This window comes from Eriocheir sinensis, chromosome 16, assembly GCF_024679095.1.
Source record: "Eriocheir sinensis breed Jianghai 21 chromosome 16, ASM2467909v1, whole genome shotgun sequence".
Classification (NCBI taxonomy): domain Eukaryota; kingdom Metazoa; phylum Arthropoda; class Malacostraca; order Decapoda; family Varunidae; genus Eriocheir; species Eriocheir sinensis.
In genome coordinates this window covers 21288513-21303226 of record NC_066524.1, presented here as the reverse complement: position 1 = coordinate 21303226, position 14714 = coordinate 21288513, and the positions used below count along the sequence as shown (strand labels likewise).

Sequence of the window (14714 nt, the reverse complement as noted above, 5' to 3'; positions counted from 1 at the left end):
GCCGTTTTTACAATGTATTAAAGTAAAATAAGGAACATCTGAGTAAGTGACCATCAAGTAATTAGCAATCAGAAACTACGACTTTCCCAAATTAATTTAGTTTTCATTAAATTTATTCTGTTACCAAGGATATGAAAACTACAACTCAGCACTCTTCGTGCCTGTAAATTAGACCGCCAAGACGTTCAATATAATACCCCTTTTTCTTCAATAGGTATATCAAGCAGTTCATTTTGTAAATAATATTAATATTAATGGTAGCCACAACTCAAGTCTGAAGAAAAAAATAACTGTTCACACTCCTGCGGCAACGGAACGATCGATTTGTTTTTTTGCTTTACTCACCTAGAAACTGAGAAAAAGAAAAAACTTTGAGCCTTTATTTGTCTTACGACAGACGTACTGTTAACCCCGTTGTCACAGCCCAGGTAATCACATCACGACAGTAAGTACTGTGGCCGGTCAGGCGTCATCTCCTGCAGCCTGCTACTCTACTACAGCATTTTATAAATTTAGATGCTGGTTTTTACTCCTGCATGTCATCAGTTCCTGCAGGCTGCAAGTTTATTTAATACAGGGTTAAAGACGTATTAAAAGCTTCTTTTACTGTTAAGCTTTTAACTTATTTTTTATTTATTTTTATATCAACGAAGTTCGATCTCGCGACTGTCGAGTGTCCGTGAATACGTGACAGGAACGTGAACCGGACGGGAACAAACCGTGTGATCTCCGGACGAGATCTATGAAATCTAATTTCTAGTCCTAACAGCTTAACAAAAATTAACAGTTATTTATTGGCCTTTCTTTAAAAAAAAAGAAACTCATTGAGATCCGGGGATATTCATAAAACATCGGGGCTATAATAGCCCCGAAAGCCCAGGCCTAACTACGCCACTGCGTCTCAACAGTCCTCCAAAGCACTATTATATAACAAAGACAACAAAAATAAATACACTTGTAACTCCTAATAATATACCTCAGAAACTTTCCATAACAGGCCTTCTGTGTGTGTGTGTGTGTGTGTGTGTGGAGGAGGAGGAGGAGGAGGAGGAGGAGGGGAGGCACGAGGCAACCACCACTCAACAATCAATTATCTACCTTTCACTTTACCTTATTTTCCCCCCGTCGGCCGTTGCAGCTTCCATACGTCCTCTCAAGCCGTCCAGATGATGCTTAAACCGATGACCTTCACGTCTGAGGCTCACCTGACGGCCGTGTGTGTCTGGGTAACCGTACTACGCCGGCCTCCACGACGTAACTAGACCCAGTGGCAGCTACAGGTCTTTCTAGTGTCATTTATACCACGTTATAGCCACAAGGTTCTCAGATAAGTGTTCTGTCAGCGTAACTCACTCTGCGATACTCGGGAATCTAGAGGCTGGGCAAGAACACAACACAGGCAACGCGTGTCACTCCTCCCTTGAAACCTCCGCGAGTGGAGTTGACCCCCCGGGCCCTGCGACTCCGGCAGGGAAGGATGGCGTTCAAACAGCTGACAATCGCCCTTCTTCTGCTCTATTGGTCTTGCTCCATATCATTTGTATCATGTAATGTGTTTCATGGTTGAGGTAGAGATATGTGGAAGGTTTGGGAAGAGTGATTCAGTTCTATCTCGCAGTATTTAAAGCCACTTGGCATCGTCGTCAAACTTTTATTTCCATAAACATAAATGAAGAGTCAGGATCCCACATGTTTATATGTTTGGTAATGCACACAAAGGAGGTTAATGTGTTATCACATAAAGCAGTATTGACAAGGTAATGGCTACAGGCGTGCGCACACAGCAAGCGAGACTTCGAGGCAGGAGTCTTGCTGCCGTGCACCGCTCAGAGTATAATGTTGGTGCTGTTAGAGGCTACTCCTACAGGCTAGAAAAAGTGTTACGGTCCGTACATTAGAAGAGATAAAGGTCTCCTTCTCATACATCTTACTCGTGAAGGCCGTGAGCAGGCACACAACCCTCACAGTGAGTCACTTGTACATGACTAGCGGCGAGGCGAAGCGCCTCGTCTCGGCAATGAAGCAGCTCGCCTCGCCCGCTGTAAGTCGAGTGAAATACAAAAAAATATGCTTCGTAGAGATTTATTGTTCGGTAAATATATATGTGTGTGTGATTACATAAGCTTCAGCACTGGGCAGGGTGTCGTTGGGGGGAGGGGCTGTCCTGCGCGCGTCCCAGGGTGCAGGGCAGAGGTCCCGTCTCCGTGCAGCAGCTGGCGGGCTCCGCACGGCTGGTCACTCCTGGGGATGCACTTCACGCGAATACCTACTTTGAATTAAGCTTTCCAAAGGCACTTTTACACTCAAGTGCACTAAAAGGCACTTTTTTCACCTCATAGTTACTCATGACAAAGTTTGGGGACAGCTTTAGCCTCACTCATGAAAGCAATGTGTGGCTCGTTGATGGTTAGTGTTTGAGGGGAGCGTCGCGCGTGTTGGGAGCGGTCGCTGGGTTCCCGGGCGGAGGGCAGGGTTGGCACGGCACCAGTGTCGTCAAGAAGTGTAAATACCCGTTTTGTAAGCACCGCGTCGGCAGGCACGTCTGCGATGAGAAAGGGAAGGCAAACACAGGCACGCAGGCATCACATGAGCGCCTCGTCGCGGGTGGCGCCTCGGCGCCTTGTGGTTAGGGCTCGAGGAGTGATCGGGACGCTGTGCACATGACCAGTAAGCTTTGGCGTCTCAAGTAATTAAGTTTTGGCGTCATTATTAATCTAAACGAGAAAATTTATATTGTCAGCTGTCTGTTTGCTTGGCGGGCATTGAAAAGGAGGGTGAATGATGCCGTGAAGCCCTCGCCGCGGGGAGGAACTTGCTGCGCTCCGGAGTGCTGGGATGAAAGACGATTTCGGGAGGCAGCGTCCAGGCCGCTGCCGGGGCGAGGGTCCGGCGGACAAGGGACGTGTCTTAGCAGGGGCGCCGCGTGCCGTGTTTACCTTCGTCACGTTTGGTTAAATTAATGCCTTGAGAGATTAATCGACTTAGTTATTCATTGGTATTATCCATTGGTCATCGTGTCTTTACGCGTTAGATTGAACAGTAATGACTGAGGCAGCAATATTTGGTGGGTAGACAGTGGACTAGTAGTTCTTAGAGACGAATGACGTTGGCCTGGGTGTTCTCTCAGTGCAGCCGCGGCGATGACGACGGGGACATGACGGGCGAGGACTGGCGGCGGGTCTTCTTGGTTGCCGCCTGATCCTCGGGCTTCTTGAATTTCTCCATGGCGCGGGCCACGGCGCCGTCGCACAGGTTGCCCCAGGGCCGCGCCGGGTTGACGGGGGAGTCCAGGTGCATCGAGTTGGAGCGGGACAGGACGCGGGGCCTCGGGGAGGACGGGTTGTTGAGGAAGCTGATGGCGCGCGTCCGACTCCTCCACTCCAAGGAATCGACGTCGGTGGCTGGGCTGCGGCCGCCGCCCTCCTCTCGCTCCAGGGAACACTCGCTGCTGGCGCTGACCATGCTGCCCAGGTCGCTGCTCGTGGAGATGGAGCGCAAGTACGAGGGGGCGGCCTTCTTCGGCGCCTGTCGTTCCTCCTCCTTGATAATGGTCAACTCGCAGGAGCCGAACACGCTGCGCTCAGACTCGACTTTCAGGATCTTCTCCTTCTCGGGGTCTTCGCTAGTCTCAGCGTCAGGCGTGTTTTGGACGCAGCTTTGGTTGCTGATCTCTGCTTGCCTGACGAAGAGCGGGTTGTCGAGGAGCTCAGCGAACTTCCTCCTTGGTTTGGGTTGCTCTTGTTTTACTTCTTCGTGCTTGGCGTCCGTGGTGGTGGTGGGCGTGGTGGTCTCGGTGTGGGAGGTGCTCGGCGTGCTGTGGCTCCTGTTGAGGGCAGGCTCTTCCAGGGAGTTGTATGCCTCATCGATTTCCTTGCGAGAGTCTTCTTTGAGGACGTTGTCGTTGACGTCTCCAGCGAGGGACGCGGGAGATATCGCCTCGGGGAAAATCTTGATTTCCGGCAAGTCCAGCGACGTCGGTCTTTTGGGTCTTGCTGGACTGCGTGGACTCTCAAGGTTTCCGTCTACGCTCTCGAGGGAGGAGGCTTGGGACACGTCGCTCCCGGCGTTGGAGGTTTTCTTGGTCCTGTTCTTCCTGGTTGGCATGGTACAGCGAGGGCGTTCCTGCGGCACCTCAAGCACGCTCGAAATCTTCCCCGGCCGCACTCTCTCGGTGACTGGGCTTTTGTCGAGCGCCTCTGTGGGCTCCCGTTTTCTGTGGATGGCGCTGTTTTTCCTCTCCTGCTTCTCGAGCCTCTCCTGTTGGCGCTCGTGCCGCTCGGCGAGGCGCTGCTCCACGTGGGACGAGGACCGCCGCCGCCCGCCGGGAGAGTTTGAACTTTCGCCTGACTTTTCGTGCGTGGTTTTGTTGTTCCGAGCTATGACTTCCGCGTGCTCTATTGCCTGTGCTTTCTGCCTCTCTTTTTCCTCTCTCTCCCTCTCCTTCTTCTCCTTGCGTCTCCGCTGGGCCTCTCGCTTCATGCGCTCGGCGCGGTTCACCTTCGGGATCTTCTGCGTGGGCTGGGCCTCGGGCTGGCGGTGGTTGTGGCGGGGGCACCGCTTGTCGCATATGTCGGTGCTGCGCCCGCCTCGCCCTCCTCCTCTGAGTCTCGCCTCGTTCACCATGTAGTTGCTGACGACGGGCTTGGAGTCCTGCACTGCGATGACGGAGTTGAGGCTCGTGTTGTGTCTGGTGACGATGTCGTTGTAGTCTTCGTCGTCCTTGGATAGTCTGGACTCGAAGTAGCCGAGCTTGTGCGTGCAGTCGAACTCGTCGATCTGGTCGATGGCGGCGAGGCTCTTGTACATCCTACAGACGTCGGCCTCCTTGGTGGTGGGCGTGATCATGGGCACGAAGATGTTGTTGCAGCTCTGGTAGACGGCGTTCTCCTGGTTGAATTGCGAGAGGGCTGACAGGGCCTCCACCGACTGGGAGAAGGACCGCAGACCCATCAGCCGCTCCCTGGACTTCGAAGCACCGAGCCGTGCATCGAAGAGCCGCTCGCGTGACTTCGACATCGTCTTCTTCAAGTTGGACATCTGGATCCTCTCTGACAGGACCTCTCGGGACTTTGACATGCTTCTGATTCTGTCCAGGTTGTGTCTGGAGAGCGACCTGGACTCTCTGCGCTGGAGGAGGGCGTGGGGGACGGCGGTGATGGGGGAGTTGAAGCCAGAGAGGGGCTCGGGGAAGGCGGGGGCGAACTGCTTGACCGGGGTGAGTGGGTGCAGTGGTGGGCGGCCAATGTCGACTGTGGGAGTGTTAATCTCTGGCAGGGCTGGTGTCGTGGGTACTGAGGGTGCGGGCGGGGTGGGTTTGGGTGTTGTGGAAGCAGGTGCTGGCGTGGGTATAGGCGTGGGTGCTGCGGGTGTGGGCGTGGGCGTGGGCGCGGCGGGTGTGATGGTGTTAGTAGCGGGTGTAGCGATGGGGAGGGGTGTGGGGATGACTACAGCTGGGGTCGTTGAAACTGGGTTCGTCGATACGGACGTCGTGGGGGCGGGTGTCGTGGGTGCGGGAGCTGCTGGTGCTGGCGTGGGCGTGGGCGCGGCTGTGGGCACGCTGGGGACTACGTCTGCGCACGGGGTGGGTCTGGTGACTTCCTTCTTCATCCACTCGTGATTCTGGCACTCCCGGGCACTCATGCGGCGCCTGCGGGACAATAAGCCGAGTAAGATAATGTGTTTGTGTGTGAGGCTATATCATCTTTATATTTTCGGTTGATACTCTCTAAGGGACTCGAAAAAATACTACAACTACCACTACTATTATTACTACTACTACTACTACTACTACTACTACTACTACTACTACTACTACTACTACTACTACTACTACTACTACTACTACTACTACTACTACTACTACTACTACTACTACTACTACTACTACTACTACTACTACTACTACTACTACTACTACTACTACTACTACTACTACTACTACTACTACTACTACTACTACTACTGCTACTACGATTAATATATACCACTCCTCCTCCTCCTCCTCCTTCTTATGTTAATACTCCTCCTTCTCCTCCTCCTTGTCCTCCCCCTTCTCCTTCTCCTCCTCCTCTTTATCCTCCTTCCACCTCCTCCTCCTCCTCCTTCTTCTCCTCCGCCACGCACTCGGGCTGCCTGACGAGGAGTCTCTTGATGAAGTCGATGGCCTCGGCGGAGATGTCCTCGAAGAGCTCCTCGGGGAAGTCCAGCTCCCCCCGCGAGATCTGCATGAATGTCTCCTGGTCCGTGTCGCCTCCGAAGGGCAGAAACCCCGTCAGGAGCACGTACACGAGGACGCCCAGGGACCTGCAACACGTATCCTAGCCGTTACTGCCGCCTCCTAGGATGGACTCTTAAGAATAGGAGTCTTTGGCTTATGTTAGAACGTCGCCTCTTATGTCTTACTCTTAACTTTAGGAACTTTCTTATGCTTATGTTACAATGCCCCTAGAAGCACGTATGGCGGTCTTTGTACACACACACACACACACACACACACACACACACACACACACACACACACACACACACGCATACACAATCATCATATCTCCAGAAATACTAAACACATTAACATCACTATATACACACACACACACACACACACACACACATCAGATCTCCAGCACTACTAAACACATATTAACATCACTACACACACACACACACACACACACACACACACACACGCACACACACACCCATACCCCATCACCACTACCACCACCACCACCACAGAACCAAGACGAGACGGGACACTCATTCTGGACACTCGGGGATTGGGGCGCCACAACCTCCAGGGCCGGGGCGGGATCGGGGCGGGGCGGGGCGGTGCGGGGAAGGACCTACTTACCACATGTCTGTCTTTTTGGTGATGGGCTCGTACAGAAGGATCTCGGGCGCTGAAAGGAAAGCGAAGGATATTAGTGGTCAGAGAGACATCCTACGTATCCTATTTCTACATGTCTTGCTCAGTTTGTTTTTTTACAGCAAAGGAGACGGCTCAAGGGCAACAGAGAGAGAGAGAGAGAGAGAGAGAGAGAGAGAGAGAGAGAGAGAGAGAGAGAGAGAGAGAGAGAGAGAGAGAGAGAGAGAGAGAGAAAAGGTGTACATATACTTGATTTAAAGGATATGTATACTTCAAAATGCATAAAGGAACTCGTATACATAAACACCAGAGGAAAGCGTTCAACACACCCTTATTTTAACACACAATAAACCCTAAAAACGCTCATTAGAACACAGTACAGAGTTTTGCTAATGTCCGGGTTGATTTGTGGTCTTCAGGACAGCATATGGGTAGTTTTAAGCCACTCGGCAAAGACTGAAAACTACCAGGCATCGAATTGGTAGGGTCAAAAAATACCCACCATAGTCCGGAGTGGTCGTAACAGGTAACAAAGACAGTAACTACGAGCAACTACCCCCGAGACTCACCCACGTAGTCCGGCGTCCCCAGAATCTCGCGCACTTCCCGGCCGGGCGTCAGGAACCGTGAGATCTCGAAGTCGCACAGCTTGACGTCGCAATCCGGAAACTCTCCCATTAGCACCAAGTTTTGCGGCTGTTGAGGAAAGGAGAGGATGAGGAACTGGGAGACGGGAAATAGGAGAAAGACGAAGAGAAGGCATAGGAGAAAGGAAACAGGAGAAAAGAAGGAAATAGGAAGGGAAATGAGAGGGTGACTAATCTAACTTGGCGAGAGGGATGAAGTTAATAGTTGATATAATATAGAAGAAGAGAGGGAAGGGAAGATGAGGGAAATAGGAGAAAGAGTAGGAGAAGGAATAGGAAAAAGGGAACAGGAGAAAAGAAGGAAAATAGGAAGGGAAATGAGAGGGTGACTAATCTAACTTGGCGAGAGGGATGAAGTTAATAGTTGATATAATATAGAAGAAGAGAGGGAAGGGAAGATGAGGGTCACACACACACACACACACACACACACACACACACACATACACACACACATCCCCTTCCCCCTGCACACCTCTCGTATAAGCAAATCGTGCATCCAAATTTTGCCAAACACGACACGCCAGTCCATTAAGCCGAGATTGAGTCACATATATCAGGGAGTTTCGCCTTTAGGGGAGACAACCACGTGAAGGCTTTGCAACTCCTTCGTCAGGTGGGCTAAATTAGGTGTGTGTGTGTGTGTGTGTGTGTGTGTGTGTGTGTGTGTGTGTGTGTGTCATGGTGGGTCAGGAGTAACAATCGTAGGTTCTCAGGTGAGTTTCAGAACATTCTTACTCCCCATGAGGTCCAAATATAATGATGATTTTTTTTTTTTTTTGTACAGGGGTTGGATTTTATTTCTGGTGTTCCTTTTTTTTTCTCTATTTTCTCTTTACATTTTCTTCTTTTCTCGTTTTTTCATCTTCTTTTATTCGCCTTTTCCCTTCTCGTCTTCCGTTTCTCTCTCTCTCTCTCTCCTCCTTTTCTCCTCTCTCTCCAGGGGTCAAGTTAGTGTCCACGACCCCTCCACCTTCCTCTCTCCTTCCCCCTTTCTCTCCATCTCTCCCTCCGTCCCTCACGCCTTCCCTCCATTTCCTCTCCATTATCACACATAAATTTTCCTCAATGTCCCTTTAAATTCTCTCCTCCATTGTTTCCTCCTGGTGGTAGATAGTTTTAAACACACACACACACACACACACACACACACACACACACACACACACACACACACACACACACACAGGTACCTCTTTTTTTTGTCCTTGTAAACTCTCCTCCTCCTCCTCCTCCTCTTCCTTTTCTTCCCATTCTTCTTCTCCTCTTTCTCCTCCTCTTCCATTAAACTTCCCGTCATCAATTCCTCACTAACCCATTATCTATTCCACTCCTCCTCCTCTTCCTTCTCCTCCTCCTCCTCCTCCTCCTCCTGCTCTTTCTTTTCCTCTTTCTTCTCCTCTTCCATTAAACTCCGTCACCAAATCCTCCCCAGCCCCCCCCCCTCCCCTCCCTCCCCTCCCCGCCCCCCTCACCTTGATGTCCAGGTGCACCAGGCTGAGGTCGTGCACCAACACCAGTCCCTCCAGGAGCTGTCGCGTGAAGCTGATGACGTCACGCTCGTAGGGCACCAAGTCCTCGTCCAGCAGCGTCTGTAGGTCCCCGCCGGCGGCGCTGCGGGGAAGGGGGACGGGTGAGCGGGGGGTGGAGGGAGGAGAAAAGGGGAAAGGGTCAGGAGGAGAGAGTGGGCATGGGGGAGGGAGGTCAGCTTTTATGGGAGGTCAGGTCACGGCTGGGAAGAGGTCATGGCTGTGAGGGAAATGGAAAGGGAAAGGGAGAAGGAGAAGGAGGAGAAAAGGAGAGAGAGAGAGAGAGAGAGAGAGAGAGAGAGAGAGAGAGAGAGAGAGAGAGAGAGAGAGAAAAATCATGGAGGTGAGAAAGAGAGAAAGACAAAAGGGAAAGTCAATTAAGAATCACCTGGAGACCCGAGTGGAGAGGTGAGGCAAATATACTCGGTGATAAAAGAAATAATATTAAGAGACACGTTTGGAAATTCAATAATGCAAGCGACAACTAATATGGCGCGGCAGAGAGGGGCGTAGAAGAAAGGGATGGTGATGATAGTGAAGGGTGAGTCAGAGGAAGAAAGGAGAGTAGAGAGAAAATAAGATAAAATAAAATACAGAAAAAGAAGAAAAGTTAGACGAAAGGAAAAAAAAACTACACAAATAAAATAGAGAGAGTAAAAGATGGAAGGGATGAAGAGGGTAAGAGAAAATACTGAAACATGATAAATAAAGTCAAAAGAAGAAAAGGAAGAAGAAGGAAGAGTTAGAGGAAATAAGAAGCACTAAAATAAAATGAAAAAAAGAAAAACTACACAAATAAAATAGAGAAAATAAAAGATGGAAGGGAAGAGGAGGGTAAGAGAAAATACTGAAACATGATAAATAAAGTAAAAAAGAAGAAAAGGAAGAAGAAGGAAGAGTTAGAGGAAATAAGAAGCACTAAAATAAAATGAAAAAAAGAAAAACTACACAAATAAAATAGAGAAAGTAAAAGATGGAAGGGAAGAGGAGGGTAAGAGAAAATATTGAAACATGATAAATAAAGTAAAAAGAAGAAAAGGAAGAAGAAGGAAGAGTTAGAGGAAATACGAGGAAGCACTAAAATAAAATGAAAAAAAGAAAAACTACACAAATAAAATAGAGAAAGTAAAAGATGGAAGGGAAGAGGAGGGTAAGAGAAAATATTGAAACATGATAAATAAACTCAAAAGAAGAAAAGGAAGAAGAAGGAAGAGTTAGAGGGAATAAGAAGCACTAAAATAGAATATATGGCAAAAAATAAAATATGTCAATAAAAATGTTAAAAAAAGTAGAATATGAAAATTACGAGGCACTTCAATACACTTACAACACATGGGACGATTTTTTTTATATAGACGGAAAAATACGGGTCACCATAAACATGATATATATGGAAAATAACTTATATTCTAACTAATGGGGAACATACATCCGGGGGCGCGTTGTTTCACTTACTCCCCTCTTCACAATCCATCTCTCCTTTCCCTCCATTTCTCCCTTCTGTCTCCTCCCCACTTCCTCTCTCCCTCTCTCTCCTTCCCTCCCTCTCTTTAATCACTTTTAAGAGAGTATAGATAGGCACACAGATAGGAGGAGGCAATGTTCCAGTGTTTCAATTCATCTCTCTCTCTCTCTCTCTCTCTCTCTCTCTCTCCATAACTTACAAAGGAGTATATTAATGCAGATTGCTCTCACGTCCCCCCTCGTAAGACCTTGTTTGCATACCGTCTTTTCCTCGTCATGTTTCGTCCGTGTTTTGTGGTTACTGTTTGCGATAAGGAATGGCTGGCCGGAGCTGTCTCCTTGGTTGTAAAAAAAATATAAAAAAATTGGGACGTAATATATCTTTGTGAGTTTCGTTGACAAATCCGTGAGCTATCAGTGTGTGTGTGTGGATAGGTAGATAGATAGATAGATAAATAGATAGATAGATAGAAAGGAGGAAGAAGAAAACGAAGAAGGAAAATAGATGGGGAATTAGAAGAGAAAGAAGAAAAAAAGAAGAATGAAGAAGAGAAAGAAAATATTGTAGTAGTAGTAGTAGTAGTAGTATGTATGTATATATGTATGTACGTATGTATGTATGTATGTATGTATAAGAAAAGTGATGTAAGGTGTTTACATTCCCAAGACAAATACTGTTTTTTATCTTATTTTTTCCTTCCCTTCACACACACACACACACACACACACACACACACACACACACACACACACACACACACACACACACACACACACACACACACACACACACACACACACACACAAAACCCCCTCCCCCCCACCCCCCCACACACCTGCAGGGCTCCGAACGTACAGGTAAGGTATCGTCAGACTTACCTGGAATACTAAACCCACATGTTAATTAAGTCTTCAAGATACCTGCTTATGACTTGTGCCCAGGTGAAAGGAAAGGAGGGTGGAGATAGGGAGATGGAGAGGGTGATGAAGGAGGAGGAGGAGGAGGAGGAGGAGTAGGAGGAGGAGGAGGAGGAGGAGGAGGAATGAATGAAGGAGTGAAGGAATGAAACAGAAATAGAAAGAAAGATATAAGGTTAAGTTAGGTAAGGTAAGGTAAGGTTAGGCTAGGTTAGGTAAGGTAATGTAAGGTTAGGTTAGGTAAGGTAAGGTTAGGTTAGGTAAGGTAAGGTAAGGTAAGGTTAGGTTAGGTAAGGTAAGGTAAGGTTAGGTTAGGTAAGGTTAGGTTAGGTAAGGTAAGGTAAGTTAAGGTAAGGTTAGGTTAGGTCAGGTAAGGTAAGGTAAGGCAAGGTAAAGTAAGGTCAGGTAAGGTAAGGTAAGGTAAGGCAAGATAAGGTAAGGTAAGGTTAGGTTAGGATAGGTCAGGTAAGGTAAGGTAAGGTAAGGTAAGGTAAGGGAAGGTAAAGTAAGGTCAGGTAAGGTAAGGTAAGGTAAGGCAAGATAAGGTAAGGTAAGGTTAGGTTAGGTTAGGTAAGGTAAGGTAAGGTAAGGTAAGGTAAGGTAAAGTAAGGTCAGGTAAGGTAAGGTAAGATAGCAAGGTAAGGAAGGATGGAGTGTTGAATTGACTGAAGGAGTGAAACAGAAAAGGTAAAATCATTAACTCTCTCTCTCTCTCTCTCTCTCTCTCGTAACCTCATTCAAAACACCCTCATTAAGACCGTGTACCTTGGCCCACATTCACCTGTAAATTACCTCGGCATGAAATAGGTCAGGTGTGGTTGTCGGTGCATAATCTAGGCAGGTAAAGGTTAATTGGGTCTGTCAGTCTGTACAGGAAATTCTTATTGGAAAAACTTAGAGAAAAACAAGAGTATGGTTTAGTCCCTTCACCCACACTCACCTGTCCATTAGTACACGATTAACTAGTCAAGGTAATTTACAGGTGTGAATTCAAGTTAGTTAATAAAAAGGTAAGGTTACATTTGAGGCCCTAGGAGAAGTAAGGAGTAGATAATTAACTTGCATTCCTTATTTAGATTTACCTGCCCAGGTGATCTTCGGTACACTATTAAGCAAGGTAATTTTCAGGTGTTAATGGGTTTGCAAATGAATCAGTAAGGTTGAATTTGTGGACCTAGGAGAAGTAAGGAGTAGGTAATTAACTTGCATTCCTAATTTAGCTTCACCTGTCCAATGTTAAACCGTTCAGGTCATCATCAGTAAACTATTAGGCAAGGTGTTAATATGAGTCAGCAAATAAGTAAGGTTAAATTTAAGGTCCAAGGAGACGTAAAAATCAGCTTGCATTCTTTATTTAGCTTCACTTGACCAATGTAAAACTACTCAAGCAATCACCAGGTACTTAAATGAGTCTTCAGGTGTATCCGCTCCCAAATACGTTAGTCCAGTCTTTTAATGCGACGAGTTCAAGGAAAACGCAAGAAAAAGGCCTTGTTCTTTAGCCCGCCTGCTCCGCCTGTCATCCGCAAAACCATTAAGGAAGGTAATAGTCAGGTGTCCAAAACGGTCCTCTGGTTTATGTTGCCAAATACTAAGAAGACTTCGAGGAAAATAAAAGTGTGTCTTCATTCTTTTCAACATTCATCTGTCCGTTAGTAAGCAGACCAATGCTTTTTGCTTTTAATATGCAGACTTCTATGAAAAGGAAAAAGGTGTGGTCTCCGTCCTTATTTTTTATCTATTTTTTGCTTTTATTGTGTCATTGAGTAAGGCATGGTAAGGTAAGGTAAGGTAAGGTAAGGTGAGATAAGTTCAGGTCAGGCAAGGCAAGGTAAGGTGAGGTAAGGTAGAAAGCTAATCTCCAAATGTATCAGTTAAGGTGAGGTAAGGTAAGGTAAGGTAAGGAAAGGTAAGGCAGGTAGCGTCAGGTAAGGTAAGATAAGGTAAGCACTAATTAGCTCCCAGGTAAGTACATTAAGAGTGAAACCATTTACAAAACAATGCCATAAGGTCCTATTCTTAATCCCACCTTCATCTGCTGACTATAAAAGGTGCTTCTCTGATAAGCCAGGTGGGTGTCAGGTACACTAATTAGCTCCCAGGTAAGCACATTAAGAGTGAAACGTCCTAAAAAACAATATGCAGATAAAAAACAATGCAACGAAGTCCTGTTCTCAACCCCACCTTCACCTGTTGATTAGAAAAAGTGGTGGTCTGATAACCCAAGGCAACTAAGAGAACTTCGCAACGTGGAAACATCAATGGAAGCAGCATGAGCCATTAACTAAGACGACGAACTGCGCCATTAAGTGAAGGGGCCGAGTGGTTCCTGCAAGTTTGGCGATGTAAGTGAGAGGATAAATTAGTAGAGAGGAAGAAAATGTAGTTGGCAATAATATAAGGGAAAGGAAACGTAGAATAAAAGCTAGATAAATGATGTGAGGGGAGGAATAAGTAAATAGAAAGAATATAGAGAAGACAATAATGTAAAGGAAAGAAGACGCTAGATGCAGGACAAAAAAGAAAAGTGAGAAGAGAAAGAAATTATAACCTAAAACAGTGAAAGGGATGGACAGAATAACAGGAATGAAAGAACAGAGAAGAGAGAGAAAAGAAAAGAAAGAATGAAGAGAAAGATGGAGACGAAACAAAGAAAAAAGGAAAATGAGTGCAAGAGTGAAAATAGATCTACAAATAAATGAATTAAAGAAAAGGAAAAAAAAAAGAGAAACGAACCATGAATGAAAATAACAATAAGGCGAATAAGACAAAGAAATAAAAAAAAACTAAATAAACAGAAACGAAAAGTCAGATACTGAGCGAATAATTAAGATAAATCGATAAGTAGTGAATTATAAAAGTGTAATGAGTGTGCTGTAATTTAATGAGATAAAAACTACACAGCATATGATAAGATAAAGAGATGCGAGTGAAGAAAATAATAATAATAATAATAATATATCAGACTATAAAGAAGAAGAAGAAGAAGAAGAAGAAGAAGAAGAAGAAGAAGAAGAAGAAGAAGAAGGATGAAAAGGGAAGAGAGATAAAGAGAGACAGATATTGGGAGAGAGGGAGAGAGAAAGAGGAGAAGAAGAAGAATGTCAAAGAGAAATGGGAAGGAAAAAGGAGAGAGAGAAAAAAGCATAAAGAAGAAGAAGAAGAAGAAGAAGATGAAGAAGAAGAAGAAGAAGAAGAAGAAGAAGAGCAGGAAGGGGAGGAAGGATGAAGAGAGAGAGAGAGAGAGAGAGAGAGAGAGAGAGAGAGAGAGAGAGAGAGAGAGAGAGAGAG

General features: G+C 46.6%; 1 protein-coding gene across 1 annotated transcript in view; it reads right to left on the bottom strand.

The window, feature by feature from the left end:
* Window positions 1–1635: 1635 nt before the first annotated feature.
* Window positions 1636–14714, bottom strand: part of LOC126999549 (apical junction molecule-like) — a 25151-nt gene continuing 12072 nt past the window's right edge. The window contains exons 2-6 of the mRNA XM_050862283.1: window positions 8988–9126; window positions 7435–7561; window positions 6851–6899; window positions 6124–6303; window positions 1636–5647 (exon numbers count right to left, since the gene is read on the bottom strand). Of these exons, the coding sequence (XP_050718240.1) occupies window positions 3124–5647; window positions 6124–6303; window positions 6851–6899; window positions 7435–7561; window positions 8988–9126 (3019 nt within the window). The 3' untranslated portion in view covers window positions 1636–3123. The remainder of the gene's footprint in view (window positions 5648–6123; window positions 6304–6850; window positions 6900–7434; window positions 7562–8987; window positions 9127–14714) is intronic.